This window comes from Trachurus japonicus, chromosome 23 (assembly GCF_045865225.1).
Source record: "Trachurus japonicus isolate A0001 chromosome 23, Traja_1.0".
Taxonomy (NCBI): domain Eukaryota; kingdom Metazoa; phylum Chordata; class Actinopteri; order Carangiformes; family Carangidae; genus Trachurus; species Trachurus japonicus.
In genome coordinates, this window is record NC_140929.1 from 3,687,049 (window position 1) to 3,706,907 (window position 19,859).

At 39.9% G+C, this 19,859-nt stretch overlaps 1 protein-coding gene across 1 annotated transcript; it reads right to left on the minus strand.

The window, feature by feature from the left end:
- Positions 1-6,545: 6,545 nt before the first annotated feature.
- On the minus strand, positions 6,546-19,122 carry LOC146962340 (tetraspanin-8-like). The gene is made up of 8 exons (XM_085769416.1): positions 18,880-19,122; positions 11,231-11,293; positions 10,642-10,761; positions 9,730-9,804; positions 9,526-9,621; positions 8,014-8,124; positions 7,821-7,904; positions 6,546-7,199 (listed from the first exon to the last, which is right to left on the minus strand). Exons 1-8 carry the CDS (start codon positions 18,934-18,936, stop codon positions 7,119-7,121), a joined length of 687 nt encoding a protein of 228 aa, XP_085625542.1. The 5' UTR covers positions 18,937-19,122; the 3' UTR covers positions 6,546-7,118.
- Positions 19,123-19,859: the final 737 nt, after the last annotated feature.

Below are 19,859 nucleotides of genomic sequence, written 5' to 3' on the forward strand. Positions count from 1 at the left end.
GAGGAGAGGAGAGGAGGCAAAGAGAGGAAAGGAACGAAGGAGAAGAGAAGAGAGGAGAGGAAAGGAATGGAGAGGAGAGGAGGCAAAGAGAGGAAAGGAACGAAGGAGAAGAGAAGAGAGGAGAGGAAAGGAACGAAGGAGAAGAGAAGAGAGGAGTAGAGAGGAAAGGAGAGGAGAGGAGGCAAATAGAGGAAAGGAACGAAGGAGAAGAGAGGAGAGGAGAGGAGAGGAGGCAAAGAGAGGAAAGGAACGAAGGAGAAGAGAGGAGAGGAAAGGAACGGAGAGGAGGCAAAGAGAGGAAAGGAACGGAGGAGAAGAGAAGAGAGGAGTAGAGAGGAAAGGAACGAAGGAGAAGAGAAGAGAGGAGTAGAGAGGAAAGGAACGGAGAGGAAAGGAGTAGAGAGGAGAGGAGAGGAGAGGAAAGGAACGGAGAGGAGAGGAGAGGAGAGGAGAGGAGGCAAAGAGAGGAAAGGAACGAAGGAGAAGAGAAGAGAGGAGAGGAAAGGAACGGAGAGGAGAGGAAAGGAGAGGAGAGGAGGCAAAGAGAGGAAAGGAACGAAGGAGAAGAGAAGAGAGGAGAGGAGAGGAGGCAAAGAGAGAAAAGGAATGAAGGAGAAGAGAGGAGAGGAAAGGAGAGGAGAGGAAAGGAGGCAAAGAGAGGAAAGGAACGAAGGAGAAGAGAAGAGAGGAGTAGAGAGGAAAGGAACGGAGAGGAGAAGAGAGGAGGCAAAGAGAGGAAAGGAACGAAGGAGAAGAGAGGAGTAGAGAGGAAAGGAACGGAAAGGAGGCAAAGAGAGGAAAGGAACGGAGGAGAAGAGAAGAGAGGAGTAGAGAGGAAAGGAACGGAGAGGAGAGGAGGCAAAGAGAGGAAAGGAACGAAGGAGAAGAGAAGAGAGGAGTAGAGAGGAAAGGAACGGAGAGGAGAGGAGAGGAGGCAAAGAGAGGAAAGGAACGAAGGAGAAGAGAAGAGAGGAGTAGAGAGGAAAGGAACGGAAAGGAGGCAAAGAGAGGAAAGGAACGGAGGAGAAGAGAAGAGAGGAGTAGAGAGGAAAGGAGAGGAAAGGAGAGGCGAAGAAGAGAGGAGAGGAGAGGAACAGAAAGGAAAGAAAAGGATGAGAGGAGACAGTGAAGGAAAGAGGAGGATCAGTTACTCCAGGTAAAACAACCTCTTATTAAGAAGAGGAAGAGGAGGGAGTGACTGAAAGAGAAAAACAGGAAGAAACCCAAAGTGTGAGTTTGATTATGATGAGAGACAGATTGAAAACAAAGAGTGGGGGAGGGGTCATAGCAAATCTAATATAATAAAATGTTTATTTATGTAACACACTGTTGCACGGCAGCAGCAGCCGAGAGACTCAACAAAACATCCCAGCGCCGCCTTAACTACTTCCTCTTCCTGTTCTCAGATCCAATCAGATCGCCACAACAACCGAACTAACTAACTAACTCCTGCACTGACTGACAATAAACACTGATAAACTCTAATAAACATTATATCCAATCAGGAGGTGATGCCTCATCTGTCTGATACAGAAACTGCTTCACTGGGACCGGTCCACTTCACGACTCAGGAGAAACTAAATCACATCGTCTGCAAAGAGGCGGATTCTCAGCAGGAAGTTACAGATTCAGACAAAAAAACCACAATATTTCATCAGGATCGAAAGTATTTCAGTTCAGAATCATATTAAATGAATGCATAAATGCTAAAAATGTTCAAAAGTGTTGTGTAGGTTATATGTTTTTGTTTCGTATTGTGATATTTGTCTCTAAAGCGCCACATTATGTCATAATGCCATGATTTTGTAATAAAATTCTTGAATGAAATATGTAACAAATTTAGCCACATTGTGTAATAAGTTGTTAAATAATGCACCACATTTATTACATTTTTATTCATAAAAAAGTGCAACACCCACATTTTGTAAGAACTGATGCAATTAGTTGTAACAACTTATTACAAAATGCAACAAAGTTTATTATATATTGCGTTAAATAATTTTATTACACAATGTGGCAGATTATTACATAATGTGGTGCTACAGTCTCATACTGAAAATACCTTTTAATCTCATTGTAATGCAGTAGAGTGACAATTAAGTTTGTTTATTTTTTCATTCATCAGGATACAAGAACATTTTTGGCTGTGGACACAGTATTATGACAAAAAAAAACAAGTTACTGAAGAGACTAAATTAAAAATAATAATCTGTTAACTTCTACAAATAAACACACAGATGTTCTGAAATGGCAACAGCCAATAGGAAAAGTCCAAAACATTTCGTGTCACCTCCTCGCACAACTATATCACTCATTCACTCAGTCAGCCACAAACATAAACTCTTAACTCACTAATTTTTTTTATTTCCTTGGAGATTTTAAAGAGGAACTATGCTTAGATTTTTTTTTTTTTTTTTTACCTTAATTCATCAGAAACATGGACTGCTTTACGACACCTCGACACGAACACATGTGGTCAAGCCTAATCTCTTGTGAATGTGGGAGCTGTAGAGAAAAGAAGAGACCAAAACAGTGTAAAAAGCAACCAGACTTGCATAGTTCCCCTTTAAACCACATCAGAGAAACACCACCTGCTAGTGAAGTGAGAGATGTGATTTTCTTTTTCTTTTTTTTCTTTTTTTTTACTGTCAAGCTAAAAACAAATCTGTTGTTTCTATGCATTTGTGTATTTTCTACTAATAGTTTTACAGCGATCATCACACCGACAGACGTTTTAACAGTTTTGTCTCGCCGCTTATCGTCTTCTATGGAAAATGTCACGTCGAGTAAAGTTTTATCGACTGGAAGACTAGAGTCATCAGACTGAGAGCTGTGTTGACTTTAGACTAAAAATAACTGAAGGGGACGGACCGACTGTCTGGGTGTGTGTGTGTGTGTGCGTGTTTATGTCCTGACGTGAGTGTGTGTGTGTGTGTAAAGGGGTCGGTCATAAACAGCAGACACTCACTGTGTTTCTCTAACGTATAAATATCTGTAGTATCATCATCGGCCGAGTCGGGCCGATGAAGATAAACGCTGCAGCTGCTGGTGTGATGGAGGACGAGTGGAACATCTCCATCCGTCATCATCACCTGTCGGTCGGAGCAGTGGAAACATCCACCACAGCTGCTGCTGTAGCTCTGCTGCTGCTGCTGTCACCGTCTGATGGTTAGTTAGTTCCCCCTGCAGCCTCCGGGGGGCGCTAACAAGAGTTTGAATGGTTAGTTCATTACTGTAAGTGGTGCCCTGTTTGTTTTTTTTTATGTTTTTACTGCGCCAAAGAAAACAACGCACAGTTAACTGATGTGATGTGAGCTCAGTGTCAGAGAGAGGACATTTTATATAAAAGAGAACATTCACTTAAAGGGATAGTTCATTTCAACATTTTGGGCAAATTGGCCCATTGCCATAATCCCTATAGTCATAGCAGTAGGTTTGTTACCTTTAATTGCCGGTGCAAGCTATTTTTAGAACGGCGGAGCAGAGTCGTGAGCTGCTCAGAGCTACGCTACTTAGGCTCATGGGATTTCTTGGTTTCGAATACACAATCCAACAACTCCAAAACGCTCTGGTGGACAACTTGTGACCTGCACATTCACCACGCTATGAGATAATAACACAACGTTACCACACAGAGTTGTTTTAGAGGGAAATACAGAGACTGCTTGATGAAAAACTGTCCCTGAAGGCAACGCGCATCAGCGGTTTTGCATGAATTTTCCTCTAAAACAACTCTGTGTGGTAACGTTGTGTTATTATCTCATAGCGTGGTGAATGTGCAGGTCACAACTTGTCCACCAGAGCGTTGTGGAGTTGTTGGATTGTGTATTTGATGAGTTTGATGAGGGAAACCAAGAAATCCCATGAGCCTCCGTAGCGTAGCTCTGAGCAGCTCACGACTCTGCTCCGCCGTTCTAAAAATAGCTTGCACCGACAATTAAAGCAGAAGTAAGTGATATATTTGTGTTAATATAAGTCTTAAATAGTTATATCTTCCGACAGCAATCACTTACATAGAGTGTTTGGACTGAAACACGGGTCTCTCAGTCCCTCTGCTCTGCTCTGAGCCGAAGAGAAAACATTTATCGTATCCTACCGTTTTTATCCAATGAGGAGAGAGAACGGCATGCAGGGCTGTGTGTGCAGCCAAGGAACGCCGTGAATGTGGCGACGTAGCGACGAGGACTGTTATGGTGCGTTCAAGGAAACTCGTATTTTTCCGACCGTGAAGTGGTACCAGTTCGATCTGGTACGAGTTCACGGGTCGGAAGTTACGAGTGGCCGTTATAGTGACTTTCACCGGTAAAACAGGTCGGAGAAACACGAGTGGGTTGCCTGGAACGCTACAAAGTCGTAAGTTGTGACTTGAAGCTGTAATTTACGATTTCAAAAGCCTGCCTGGAACGCAGCATTAGCCAAAACGACCGGACCACTTACTTCTGCTTTAAAGGTAACGAACCTACTGCTATGACTATAGGGATTATGGCAATGGGCCAATTTGCCAAAAATGTTGAACTATCTCTTTAAGAATGAACTTCAGGTAGTTGATTTTACAATGGCATCATGCAAAAGTTCAGACAACCCTGGTCAAAGTGTCTGTTAATGTGAACAGTTCAGCAAGTGGAAGATGAAATGATCTCCAAAAGACATAATGTTAAACATGAAACACTCTTTTTCAGTATTTTAATCAATCTCAGTGTATTATTTTAGTTTTCTACAGTTTCAGATAGAGTGAAAAAGGGAAACAAAGCAGCAGCCTGCAAAAGAATGGGAAAGAGCTCTCAGATAACTTTGACCAAGGTATCAGACGATATATTTACTATTTACACGCTGTGATAGTTTCCAAAGGGAGGGGGGGTACTTGTTACTAACTATGCAGGGGGCCCAGACCTTTGCTGAGGGCCATTTTCCTTTTCTGTCATTTTGAAAATGTAAAACTAAAAATTATATAGTTTAAATGTAACGGAAATGCATCATCTGCAACTTTATGTCTTTTGGAGATCATTTCATCTTCCACTCGCTGAACTGTTCACACATTTTAACAGACATCTTGACCAATTGTGCCCAAACTTTCACATGACACACTGCATAACTTGTTTGTGTGGAGAGAGCAATGGATGTGTTTGTGTGGAGAACAGTGGATGGTGAGGAGTGGCCTTCAGGTACAGTCGACCGTTCTTCTCCTTCCTCTTCCTGTTGTTAAAGGTCCGTGAGGAGCAGGAGGAGGTTCTGGTTTTTCTCAGTGTTTAAATGTTTTTTTTTTTTCTGTTCCACGGTCGCAGCAGACGGAGCTTCTCCCTCCATCGTTTACGTCGTCATGACAGCAGCGATAAAACCTTTATAAACATCAGGCTGCAGACGCTCACTCACGCAGGAACACGGCCGGATCAACCACCTTCCGCATGGGGCCCGGGGCCCATCGGGGGCCCATTAGAGGTCCTCCGATTCCGAATTTGTTCGTTTTCACAATTATATAAAAAGGCTACACATACTGTATATAGTTTAGTTAAAGGGATAGTTCACCCAAAATTCAAATTTCACTCATTATCTACTCACCCTCATGTCAACTAAGAGCTGTGAGAATTCACTGTCAATGGATACCAACTTTCTTCGTCCAAAAAGACACACCAAAAGACATCCAAATACCTCCATACTGCTCGTCTGTAATGTCCCTCTTGTATTGAAGCCCCGACATGAGAAATTGTTCTGAAAAAAATTAAATAAGTCTATATTTTAAGCTTGTTTGTAGCGGAAGCTCCCAGTGTCCCAGTTCACTGCTCTTCCTGTGTCAGTGCAAATCTTGTGTGATTTGCACTGACCGGCGGAACAATTTCTCATGTCGGGGCTTCAATACAAGAGGGACATTACAAACGAGCAGTATGGAGGTATTTGGATGTTTTTTGGTGTGTCTTTTTGTTACGAAGACAGTTGGTATCCATTGACAACCATTATATGGACAAATACTGCTATGCGGACCCCCCCTGTAACTCAGAGAAGGCACGGAGGACTCTGAAAATTCTCACAGCTCTTAGTCGACATGAGGGTGAGTAGATAATGAGTGAAATTTGAATTTTGGGTGAACTATCCCTTTAATAAAAACCTTCATATCAGAGTTTGAATTTTACTCACTAATAATTATGGGATTCTCATGTGATTGTATTTTACTTTCACACAATAATTAGATTTTGTTGTTTTTATTTCTCTTTTGCGAGTTGACTTCAAGATAAAAGACAAGCAAATATTGGAGAGAGTTTGTTGTTACACGGTATGACACATATTTCAGCTGGATGAGAAAAATAAACAAACATAAAAACAACCTTAATATTTTCAAGCAGAGTCAGTTAAAAAAAAAAAAAAAACATCAGATGCAACATCAACAAGATTCGACTGCAGAAAAACAAAACGCCACTATGAGCTTTTATAATTAATACAATCAAATGTTCACTGACTAATATCCTGTAATAACATTATATAAGACATTAAAGTATGCAGCATTGTCAAAGAGAAAGCTTATATATTTATTTATGAATTCATACATTTTCTTCTGTTTGTAATTGGCTTCCATGTGTAATGTAAATATTTGCAACCATTCTCTGATGTTTGTTCTTTGAGGCCTCATGTGAGTTATTAACTTATATATATTGACTTGTCATATATATGTTCAGTAAAATGCCCACGGATACGATACCACAGGTTTTCAGTAACATTAAGGAACATCCTGATATTGTGGGAAATAATGTTGTTTCCTCTCCTGCTCAGAAAAAGATTTATTTGATTGATTAAATATAAAACATATAGATTTTTTCTCCCTTACTTATCTTTTTATTTTTTTTCATCTCCATATTAATTAAGTTATTCTTCTCTGACACATTTAAATCACTCACTTATTTCACATTCTTCACACTTATATCATATTTGCCCAAAATATAAATACATTGAACCTGTGCAGCTCGTTTCAGATCCAGGCTGTGATGTGATATCAATGAGCCAATATATCAGCGTGTTCCTTCACAATAAAAGCACAGGTGAAATTACAGTAGCACTGAGGTTAGGGCTTATGCTGCGCGGGTCACTCGGACACTGCTGATTGGCCGTTGCGGTGCAGCGGGGGCGGGGCCTCAGGCGCCGGTCGAGCCGGTGGGGCCGTCCTTCTTGCCGATCTGACAGTAGAGGATCATGGAGAAGACCATACCGAAGATCTGGACAGAGGACGGGACACAGCAGGTCAAATGTTTATCAACAAATTTCGTCCTTCTATGGTCACATTTGGTCACAATTACATAAAAAACGTTAAAAGAAAAAATGGAATTAAAAATGAATAAAAGGATATATTGTCCAACTCAATTACTGTTAATATTCAGCATAAAAAAAAAATCCTTATCAATCACTGTGATTGATAATGCAAATCTAAAAATATTTATTGTTTTAATTGCACTGAACTCTGATAAGTGGATGTCTGAAACACAAATTCATTTTTATGTCACGCATAAGAATGAAAAATCTAATCTAATATAATCTAATCTAAATGTTAATGTCAATATTAAATACCATATATTGATATATATTTGTTAAATGTAATATACAATTACAACGGCATATTAGGGCCATTGTGAGTTTTTAAAAAAAATAACTGAAAGAGGAGTTATTAAATTGTTAATAATTAAAAATTGACAAAAATAAACAATACAAAAATAATAATGAATATGAAATAACAAAATGCAAAAATAAAACACAAATATATGAAAAAAAAAGCCTCAGAGTGTCACAAATTGGCAAAATTAAACAAAAAACAAACAAATTTGTGTGTGTGTTGTACTGACCAGCAGGATGGCGATGGCGAAGGCGATCCCCACCACCACCTCCATGTGCTTCTCCATCAGAGACACGATTTTCTTGGCACAAGGCTGCAGAGGTGAAACACAACGTCAATATCATCATCCTCATCATCATCATCACCATCATCATCATCATCTTCATCATCATCATCATCATCATCATCGTCCTGTCCTGTACCTCGTCGTAGATGCCGCTGGTCGGACACGCCGACTCGGTCTTGTTGCAGCGACAGGAGTCGGGGACGGGGGTCCAGTCCGACGGTCCGTTCACCAAACCACAGCACTTCAACTGGAGGGAAAACACACGGAGATGAGACCAGCTCTGTGTGTGTGTGTGTGTGTGTGTGTGTGTGTGTGTGTGTGTGTGTGTGTGTGTGTGTGCGCCCTCTGGTGGATTTCCATGGAAACTACAGTCCGGTCAAGAAGTTAAAGGAGACATATTCTGGCCCTTTTCCACAAATTAAAACAGTGCTTCAGTCAAAATCCCCCAAGGATCAAACATCACAGCTCTTTTCATCCTCCACTGCAAAAACTCAAAATCTTTCCAAGAATATTTGTCTTCTTTCTTGTCAAAATGTCTCAATTTTAGTCAAAACTAATCTCTTTCCACTTAAAATAAGACTCATCACCCAAAAATTAACTTGTTTTTAGACAGTTTTCACTTGTTTCAACCTAATTTTCAATTGAAATAAGTAGAAAAATCTGCCAGTCAAAGAAAGATTTTTGTGCTTGTAATAAGAAAGAAAAACTTGATCCACTGTCAGATTTTTCTACTTATTTCAAGTGAAAATATGCTTGAAAAAAGTAAAAAGTGTCTAAAAACAAGCTACTTTTTAATGTGATGAGTCTTATTTTAAGTGGAAAGAGATTAGTTTTGACTAGAAATTACATTTTGACAAGAAATAAGACAAATATTCCTGGTAAGTTTTTGCAGTGTCTCTAAACAGCCCTGTTCAGAACGGCTGGTTTCAGTGCCTGTCCCTTTAAATGCAAATTAACCACTGTTTGCCCCGCCCCTTCTACTGGTACCAGGTAGGGGTGGGATTATGCAAATTAGAAAACTAGTTACATCATTGAAAGACAACTGAGGGAACAGCTGATAAAACCACATGGATTTCAACCTAGGGAGCCTCTGCATATTACAGATTTTTTTGTCAATTCTCACATTCTGGGGGCCGTACTTTACGGACTATAAGCCGCTACTACTTTTTCCCCGCCCCGGTGTCCCAGCTCTCGTCTCTGCACACCGTGACACAGATGCGCTCCGTAACCCGTAATCTTTTGTTTATGACGGTTAAAACTACACAAACACACGCTGTAACATCGTATATGTTGTGTAAGGTTATCCACCGCTCCAGTTATTGATTTTTCGCCAGCTTCTTTATAAACAAATGCACATGGAGGAGAGGAGTGTAACCAAAACAGCGTAAAAGCGAGCGGACTTGCATAGTTCCCTACTGTCTTTCTGTGTAAATATCTCATGTTAGTGGCTTATATTCAAGTGCGGCCTATGTATGTATTTTCTTTTCAAATTTAGCTGGTGCTGCTTATACTCATTTGCGCTCTATAGTCCGTAAAGTAAAGTAAATATATGTTAAAGAGCCTTCAGAAAGTGATATTTCCATCATATGTCCCCTTTAAAGAACCTTTATGGAGAGTTTCTATGGCAACGTGTGTGTGTGTGTGTTACCTCCCGCTGAAGTTTCTCCAGGTCCTTCTTCACGTTGTCTGGTTGATTGGACAGTGGAGTGAATTTCTCCAGACGCTCCTTCACCCAGTCCTTCACCTGTCACACACACACACACACACACACACACACACACACACACACATTGTCAGACAAAGTGATACACCTGACACCTGTGAGCGCAGACAGAGTCACTTCCTGTTTTACCTTCTGCTCGCCTACAGCTCCCAGGATTCCTGCCGCCACCAGGAGGATGAAGATGAGGAGGAGGAAGATGAAGAACTGAGGAGACACAGGAGGAATATCTCAATTATTATCATAAAGACTTTTATATATATATATATATATATATATATATATATATATATATATTATAGAATTTGACTATTAAACAACAATAATAATTTATTGACTTAAATTTCTCTACAGACTGAGCTCACTTATTCTTTGCTGCTCTAAAACTGTCGTTACACTGCAAAAACTCAAAATCTTACCAAGAATATTTGTCTTATGTCTAGTCAAAATGTCGTTTCTAGTCAAAACAAATCTCATTATACTTAAAATAAGACTCATCACATTAAAACGTAGCTTGTTTGTGGACACATTTTACATCTTTCAAGCATATTTTCACTTGAAATCAGTAGGAAAACTTGCTTTCACTGGCAGATTCTTCTACTTATTTCAAGTGAAAATTAGTTTGAAACAAATGAAAATTATCTGAAAACAAGTTCATTTTTAGATGATATTTTAAATGAAAAGAGTTTAGTTTTGACTAGAAATTAGACATTTTTACAAGAAATAAGACAAATATTCTTGGAAAGATTTTGAGTTTTTGCAGTGTAACCACTTCCTGTTTCAATCAGTCACAGGAAAACTGCTGTTTTATTCAGGTGTGAAACTCAAACTACAGTTTATTAATAAATAAATAACATGTAAATGGGTCCATACACACAACACACACACACACGACACCTGAGACACTGTGATACATGAACTACAGCGTCACACAACTTTTAACTTTTGTAGGTTATGACAAAAAAGATGAACAATTTCTAATAACTGTCATTTAGAATATTTATAGTTGTGTGTGTGTGTGTGTGTTGACGTGGCGACGCTCACCAGCAGCAACATGCAGCGGTTCTCTCTGATGGCGCCACAGCAGCCGAGGAAGCCGAGCACCATGATGATGACGCCGATGGCGATCATCAGGTCGATGCCAGGGAGAGACTCATTGGTGATCTGAGGAGGAGGAAGAGGAGGAAGAGGAAGAGGAGTGAGTTTTTGAACTTGTCTTTTCTCTCTAATTAAAGGGATAGTTCACCCTGGTTCGTCCAAATTTGACGAACCGGGAAGAGGAGCTTCAAGAAGCTTCCACTATACAAACAACCTTGAAATATAGACTTATTTAATTTTTTTCGGTACAATTTTGCATTTCGGGGCTTCAATACAAGACGGACATTACATACGATCAGCATGGAGGTATTTGGATGTTTTTTGGTGTGTCTTTTTGTTACGAAGACAGTTGGTTTCCATTTGCAACCGTCATATGGACATGCACTGCTACGCCTGTAACTCAGAGAAGCCACGGAGGACTCTGAAACTTCTCCCAGCCCTTAGTCCACATGAGGGTGAGTAGATATAATGAGTGAAATTTCAATTTTGGGTGAACTATCCCTTTTAAAAAAACGGTTCTGATGATCCAACTCACCACGTTTCCGTCTTTATTGACCTTCAGGTAGATGGACACGCCCAGGATGATGCAGCCACTGATCTACAGAGACAGAGAGAGGAGGTTTAGATTCAGAAACATGCAACAAACTACTGTGACTCTATTGGTTGATTTGTGAACATCTGGCGACACCTGGTGGAGAAAACCTGCAACAACAACATCAACAACAACACACAGGAAACATCTGAACACAATGTGAACAATGGAAGAAAAACTAAACCACCACATCATCATCATCATCAGGTCTGGTTCTTCAGCTCCGTGGTGGGCGGGGCTTCACAGTGACTGACAGGTGACTGACATGTATTATTCACCACCGCCAACACTCAGACAATTAGCCGCCTCACACACACACACACCCACACACACACACACAAAAACACACACACAGGCCTCTGTGAGTCATAATAACCCGGCATCAATATTTCATCCTCGGAGGCGGGACAGAGAGAGAGAAGACAGAGCCGGAAAACAGAGACACGTCCATCCACGGCGTCTCCATGGAGACCAACAGAGACTGCAGGTAATTACAGGATAATGTGGATGAATTGGATGCAAAACGCACACAGACACACGCACACACACACTCACTCTGACAGGTTCAGGAAAATATTTCAAAATAAAAGCAGGACATACAGTACAATTGATATTATGATTGTTATGTGATTTTTGAAATTATTGAGTATAAAGTTCTTATGAAAAGTGAAAGGTGAAAATTATTTTTAGATTTGAAATAAAGCGGAAAGGAAAGGTTGTGTTGATATTAAAGAGAAAACGATGGATCATTCACTTCACGGCTGAATGAACGGAAACAGATGTGACAAACATCTGCAGAGGACGCGACCTCTGTGATCACAATGGCAACACACACACACACACACACACACACACACACACAGTGTACGTGCAGCCACCACACCCTGAGCATGTTTATACACTGCTCTTAGTCCGAACCGTTGATTCAATAACACACACACAGACACACACACCTGACCAGAGAAACCAGTGCAACTACAGTCTTGTGTTTCTGACCAATCAGCTGCGACCTCAGGTGAGTGTGAGCTCCATAGCAACCTCACAGCTGTCAGCAGCTGAACAGAAACTTAGAAAAATTAAAATAAACTAAATTATTTACTCAAATATGTCAAAACCTTTAAAAAAAATCTTAAATATATTGATTGATAATTCAGTTTCTATCACCAGTTTGGATCTGTTTTGTAGTTTTTGCTTCGTCGATTACTTTAACTTTACTGTTTGTGATTTTTACACTTTCTCTTTGGCTACTGTTTGTTTTTTCATGTTTCTGTGGAGTTCATAACAAAACACGTAAACTACTTTGCTTTAAACATTGTTATATTATTGCAGTATGTTCTGCCTTCTGCACTTTAATGGTGAATTCTAAATAGTAATTCATTAGGTAATTAATTTGACCTTTTATATCTATACTTGTTTATTGTGAATGTTTTATCCAACAGCCCATGCATATGAAATGTGCTTTCCAGATAAAGCTGCCTTGCCTGAAGCAGCAGGTTGGTCTGTCCTGATGAATAAAGGTGATGTCATCGCTGTGCACCAATCAGGATTTGAATCTGAATGTCCGACAGATGGATAATGATCTAATTATCTAATTATCTCTAGAAAGAGCTGCACACATGCTCCAGTGTCTGCAGAGAACAAATGTTTCAGGAGGAAAACAATTCTGCAGACCAGATGTGATTATAAATAAACAAATAAATACAAAAAAGTGACATTTTTAAATGTTTAAAAGAGAATTATCCTAAAAACTCTTCATTTTATTCATTATTTCTCTTATATAAAGGTAAATTGATGTTTAAATACTATGAAATTAGTCCAGAGACAGATGGTGAATGAGTTTGTCTCAGTTCAGTCCTGAATGTTGGATTGGTTTTATCCTGGAGATCAGTTCTGCTGAAGAACCAGAGCTTTTCTACAGGTAATAAGGATCTTCACAGCAGATACCGATCCTATTAGGTTTTCTCTCTTTCTTTGCTGCATTTTGTACAAAGTTATTGATCCTCACAGACAAGAAGCTGTCAATCAATCCATCAATCTGCAGGAACAGTGAGTAGAGTTCAGTCATTTAGTTTAAAGTTCTTCTTGTTGTACAGTATTTAATATTTCACGTGAAGATCTGAGAGCAGAGTTTTCAGTCCAGAGGATTTTTGTAAAGTTCAGGCTGGTTGAACGACAAACACAGAGAGAAATAGAGAGAGAGAGTGTGTGTGTGTTGGTGAAACATCACCTGAGGCTCAAACCTCCATTCGTCTGTTCACACTCCTATTCATTAAAACTTTAAATACAACAAATCTATGTTCACAGTTTATTTTCCCCTCATTCTGCTTTCTCTAGTTTTTATTATTCTTTTTTCTTTTTCTTTTTTACTTCTGGTAAAGAAAAGTCAGTGGAGATCCGTTCACAGGAAACCGTCTGTGACTAATTCTGGGATGTAGAGGAGTGATTTCCTGCTTTTCTGCTCGACTGTTTAATCTGCTGTTAAAAAAAAACACGGTGTCACAGAGCTGCTGTTTTAAAAGGTGGAGTCACATCCAGAAAAGAAAAATACTCTCTAGATCTGGATCTGCACTGTAAAAAACTGACCTGAGATCAGAGGAAACAACTACTGTAGAAACCAGAATTAAAACCAGTTTATCTTCATTAGAATGGATTTAAGAGAAGATAATCTGGATTAAATTAGTTTTTGTTTACAATCAAGAACAGATATGATAAAATAAAAAAAAGAAGAAGAAAATACTAATTATTTTTTACCAGGGTTAAAGGGGAAAAACATTTGATCAGAATTAGGTTTTAAATTAACCTAAAGAATGTTAAAGTTGATCTGGATTTAGATTATCCAGATTTTAATGTATTATTATGATTAAAGATAAATGTAATTATCAGTGTTTGTTGTAAGTTTCGTTTGATCCTGATAAATAAATGGCAGTTTGCATCTAAATGAGCTAGTCATTTGTTTTATTAGGCTACTAGTAAAATAGTTTAATCTATAGTGAGTGATAAATGGTGAAAAGTTGTGTAACACCAGTTTAACCTGTTCCTTTATGTCCCTGCAAGGCTCCTGTACATCTCACAGGTTGTGATCTGCAGTTTTTATTCTCCTTAAGTAACTAGAAATAAGCATTGTCATGACATTAATTATAATAACTATTATTATAGTGATAATCACTGGGTCATTGGACTGAACGACTGCTCTTTCTGTCATTTAATCCACAGCGGTCGGTTCGTCCCTCAGCAGTGACTTGCAGGCAACAAATACTGTACTAGTAGTGAGTCATTGTGTAACTGAGATACTGTACAAACTGTTCTGCTGCAAATCCACTAAGACCAGTGAGGCGGCGAGTCGAGACTGTGGCATTACACCATAACCACACACAAACACAAGTAGTAGCTTCAGCAGTGACTCAGCTAATTACAGGTGTTTGTGTGTTTTCATTGATGAGCCCCCCCAACACCGCCCCTTTGTTTAGGTCGTCTGGCTCAACAGGTTAAAATCAGACAGAAATACCATCAGTGGGAAGCAGCCATCTTGTTTCTACACTTCCGCTCCTCTACTCTACTGAAGTTAGCATGCTAACCAGCTAGCTCCCGCCTGGTCGGTCCGTCTCGTCATTTTCCGATACCGAGTCGCTGCTGGAATCCAGTCCGACCTGAAGATGTAACACTACGCCGCAGGTGTATCATTAACCTCTTTGTCCTCTAAACACAATGATGGCTGAAGCCCGAGGCAATCCGGTCAGCAAACAGCTGTTAATGCTAATGTTAGCTTTGCAGAAACGGCTAAAACCAACAGTCAGGAATCGAGTAAAATAACCAGTTTCCCCCCTCAATTTTAATTTGTAACATGAAAGACCAAAATCCAACCACATCATAAGCAGAGGCCCACATGTGCACTTGTGGTTTGCAGTTGTGCTAAGCTTTCTTTCCGTTGGACTCATCTCGTTCCTCTAGCCTACTCAAACAGTCCCTGAACGCAGCATCTATAATTAATGGAGGATGTGAACACTCAGGCATTAGCAGGCGTTAATGCCCGGAGACGAGCAGATAGCTGCTCATACATCTACTCACAGGCCATCGAACCAATTGACGTGTTTGACGTGATGTGTCTGCAGCAGTTTGTTGTTGGAGAATGCAAAGAGTTGTGTTACAGCCCTGATGTGGGACCATCATAATCCACAGTAGGCTATCATGTCTTATCTTCACCCTTAATGCAAGTGTGACTCAACTCACAACATGCTCTCCAATAACACGATCTCTTATCGTGGCGTTACATCGGTCTGCCAGGTCCGGGAGTTCAGCTTCACTTAGACACTAAAAGCTAATGTGGAGCCACAAGTTTTAAAAAACTACAGTAAACAGGGTAAATAACAAACCCAACCCCACCCTCACCCCCATCATCATCATCAGGAAAACGCATCATGTCCACTGAGTGGGTGAAATCAAGTTAACATTGATTCAGCATTGTTTCTGGAAACCTGAGAGAAGGACTGAAATAACCTGTGGCAGAGTGACGTCCACTCAGCGGGCGCTTTATTTTAAACAGGACTCAGCGTTTGGTAAACAAACACCTCCTTCTCTGTAAGTGTGGGCAAACACAGCTGAGTGGGATGGGCTGAGACACCATGACAATCATGAAAGACAAAATAAAAGACCCTAAAATCTTCTCTAAAAAGAAGTCCCGCCACTTACTTCCGCTGGACCCCCATGGGACCATTGGGAACGTAAAAAAATGAATGGTGTTCAATGGACAGAAAATAATGCCTTGGATTACACAACTGTTCTTTAAAGGCTTAAATGATATTTTTTCATGTCAAGAGTTTGACCGTTTATTGAGCCATTGTTCAGTTAAATGCTGTTGAGAAAACACAATGAGAAAGACAACATGTAGCCTAATGTGGCGTATCGTCATCACCCTTTCCCTCCAAACAACATATGTGAAATCCATGGCACAACTCAAACGGGACCAGAAAATATTTTTTATGTAGCCTACCCATTGAATCTCATTGAACATTTTTCGCTTTGTGTAGGCCTACCGGAAACAGAAGGGCGGGACTTCGCCACTCTATTGTAAAGTTTCACGGTGAACGAACTGTGAGGTCCCAACTTCTGCTCAAAAATAATAAACATTGAGTGTTTGTGTTAACTACATCTCCCAGCATGCCCTTCAGTTACCTTGATGACATCATCAGAGGGCGCCAAAACCAGGAAACAACAAACGTGTCCTGTGGTGAGGTATGGTGGTTCGTTTCTTCTTTAGTCCAATTATAAAACCAGGAACAACTTAGTTTCTGTCACAAACTCAGACTCACAAAGAGGAAACAGTCATAACGGTGCGGTTAGCTAACGTTAGCCATTAGCCACAGGTGTTACAGTACCTGTCCAGATAAAGCAACTGCTGCAGGACTTAACTGGGCTGATTTTTTTTGGCTACTGTCTGAACTTTTTTAATGTTTAAATTGTATTATTTCGTCATTTAAAAGTTTGAATCCACATTAAAAGCTGCAATTAATTGTGAAGTTTTACATATTGAACACAATGTGTCCATGTTTTGAACTGAACAACAGATGGGGATAATGTTGCAAACTTGAATGTCTCCATGAGGGTGTATATCACTTGTAGGTCGTTGTCTTTGCCTTAGATCAGTTTGTGTTGTTTCAAAATCAATAATTGCATCCTTGTGGTGAACGCTAATTTTTTAAGAGTTAAAATTCAATGCACTTTTTAAGATGCTCCTTTACTGCTAATGCTAATGACATCGGAGTCCATTCCAGGAGGTGGATTGTTTAGTTTGTTTTTTTTAAATTATTGGATTCTAAAGATTTATTTTTTTCAAACTCAACATTATGCTGTGGTGGAAATTAAAAATACATAAACACATAAAAGATGTTTAAACTAAAAAGTGGATGAAGCAGTTGTTAGCCCAACCCTATATTTCACTTGTTGCTGCATGTAGCCTACTGTAACGCAAAGCACATACATATAATGAAATGTGCCATACAAACAGAATTGCATTGACGTCCAACTTTTATAATAACACGTGTATTTCTATAGCACTGTTCAAACACTGTGAGCAATGAATCACATCCAGCGTGTGTTGTGCAAGAGCTTAATCCCAAATGCCTGAGTGGAGCTACAGTATATATTAACCAGCACGCAACATGTGGTTTTAAAGGGAATCTCCCATTAGAGAATATGAGGAAATAGAGTTAGTGGAGCAGAGCGGGCTTGATCAAACAGTGACTTCTGAAGAGGCTTCAGGAAACACCCCCACACTCTTTAGGTTGAGCAATGGCCCCTGATTCATTTGCAAAATATGGGTGGGGGAGTGGTGGTGGAGGCTGCAGAGGACAGACAGGAGTGATGGTGCGAGGCTGAGCGCCGGGCCACGCCCTGAAACTGAGCAACTGTGTGTTTATAAAGGGAGAGGCGGCCAAATGATAAAGAGCCGACACAACCTGTTCTGCGCTCCCGATATGCCTGCTGAACAACAAAGAGCTGAAAGAATGATCAAACACAGAAATACCTGACAAGAGGAGACTGTATTATTCCATTTAGGAAAGGTTCGTTTAGTTCTCTGTTAGAGCTGCACTATAGTGTGGAATTCCATCCCAGCTACTATTAGAGACCTGAATACTTACAACTTATTCAGAGCTCATTTGAAGAGATGGTTAACTGGTGCTCAGCTCTGTCAGCACTAGTTATTTTACACCTTCCTTCCTCTCTCGGGTCCGTCTGTGCTGAACCTGTAGCCATCTTGTTGTTGTCTGTCTGCCCGTGTCAGCATGCATGTCTTTTTGTGGTCTCGTTTTTACTGTGTATGCATGCAGTTTGTGTCTGTGCTTCTGCTTTGCATGCTGTGGTGTGATGTGTCCTGCGTCATGTGTCTTTGCTGCATGTGTTGGGGATGTATTGAATTATGTTTTCTGATTGATGTTATATATGTTCTTTTGTCATGTTGTATGTTCCTTTGTCAAGTTTTATGTTCTTTTGTCAAGTTGTTAATTGCTGTGCATGTTTGTAGATTGCCTTGGCTAATAACTTCTGATTCTTCTGATTTTTGGGTGACTTTTTAACATCCGTCTGGGGACTACAGATGAAAAATAGCCTCTTGGCTAATTCTGGCGCATTTACAGTGATGTTATTAATGTGCACTGTCCCTGTTTTCAAATAAACTTATTATTATTATTATTATTATTATTATTATTACAAAGATGAGGAAAAAGAAGGACAACATAAAAGACTACATTAAAATGTCCAATATCTGTTCAACAGGTTGAAAATAGTTGGTAATCAAAAACTACATCTCAGTTTCCAGCAGCAGTGCAGCACCTCCACAAACAAATTCATTCTGCATTGAAACCGACAGAATCCAAACAATTTGAATAATAAAATCAGACCAACCAGAAACCAGATCAACCATCAGCCACTGATGCACTCTTAAAAACTCTGAGAAAAACACAGCAGATAGAATTTAAACCTGGTAAATTATTTCTACTGATGACATGACTTATTCACGCTTGTATAATAGTAATACATCACATGTAAGGTCAAACTATCGAAGAGTTTAAAATGACATGTTTTGTTTTCAAACTTACCCAGAAAAGAAGGTTGAAGAAGAAGAGCAGGTATTTGATGCAGTTGTTCACAGCCATGGTTTTTCCTTTTCCTTTTCCTTTTGTCCTTCACTCGTTCCTCCTCAGCGACTTCTCTCTCAGGACTGACTGCCCTAGACGGACACAAGCTTCCTATAGAATGACGGCAGAAACTACTGAGACTCCCTCAGGCTTGTAAACAGACCAGCCTGCTCTACCTGTTTCCTCTCACTGGTGGTACGTCCCCCTTTTGTCTTTCCGCCTTTTTCTTATCTGCCACCTGCTTTTCCATCCCAACCTGCTGACTCCTTCTTTGTCTTTTTCTTTTCCAATCCTGCACACTTTTTTTTTTTTTTTTTTTTACTATGTCACCACATTTTTACTCTGTGGCTCTTGTTTAGTTTAGTTTTTTTTAATCTTCAATGCCTTATTTAATTGAACCGGATGATCAAATGTTGACAGACTTGTCTGGGCGGAAAATCGGTCATAACAAATGGAGGCATGTTTAATCTCTTAGACATTTGAAGACACATATTTCTTATTGTAAAACCTCTCATTACTATGCTGGCAGATAATGACTCTACAGATGGCAATGTGGGTGTGTCCCACCCACACATGAACTTCCTTTCACCTTCATCTTTTTTTTTTTTAGATACTACAACATGGGTGAGTGCTCTGCTGCCATCCATCCCTGCTCCTCCTAAAGTCTGCATTGCTTAAAGACAGACGTGATCAGCCTCAATCTGAGAATACTAGTTATAATAAAGGTAAGTAAAAGGAAATCTCAACTGTTAAAACTCTGGTTAACAATGATTTTGATTTTACGGAATCTTACCTGGTATAATCTTTGTCATAAAGATGAGTAAAGATCAATGAGTGAAAACAGCATCAACTGGTCATGGTCATTAAAAGGTGCAGTCAGTCGCATGTGACTCCCTGCTGCCATTAAGTGGCAGCTGCAGAGAACTACAACAGTTGCCTCC

Coding starts and splice junctions, on each gene's coding strand:
- LOC146962340 (XM_085769416.1), bottom strand. CDS start 18,936: ATGGCTGTGAACAACTGCATCAAATACCTGCTCTTCTTCTTCAACCTT. Junction 11,294..18,879: donor TCTTCAACCTTCTTTTCTGG/GTAAGTTTGAAA, acceptor CTGTCTCTGTAG/ATCAGTGGCTGCATCATCCT. Junction 9,622..9,729: donor GAGCTGTAGGCGAGCAGAAG/GTAAAACAGGAA, acceptor TGTGTGTGACAG/GTGAAGGACTGGGTGAAGGA.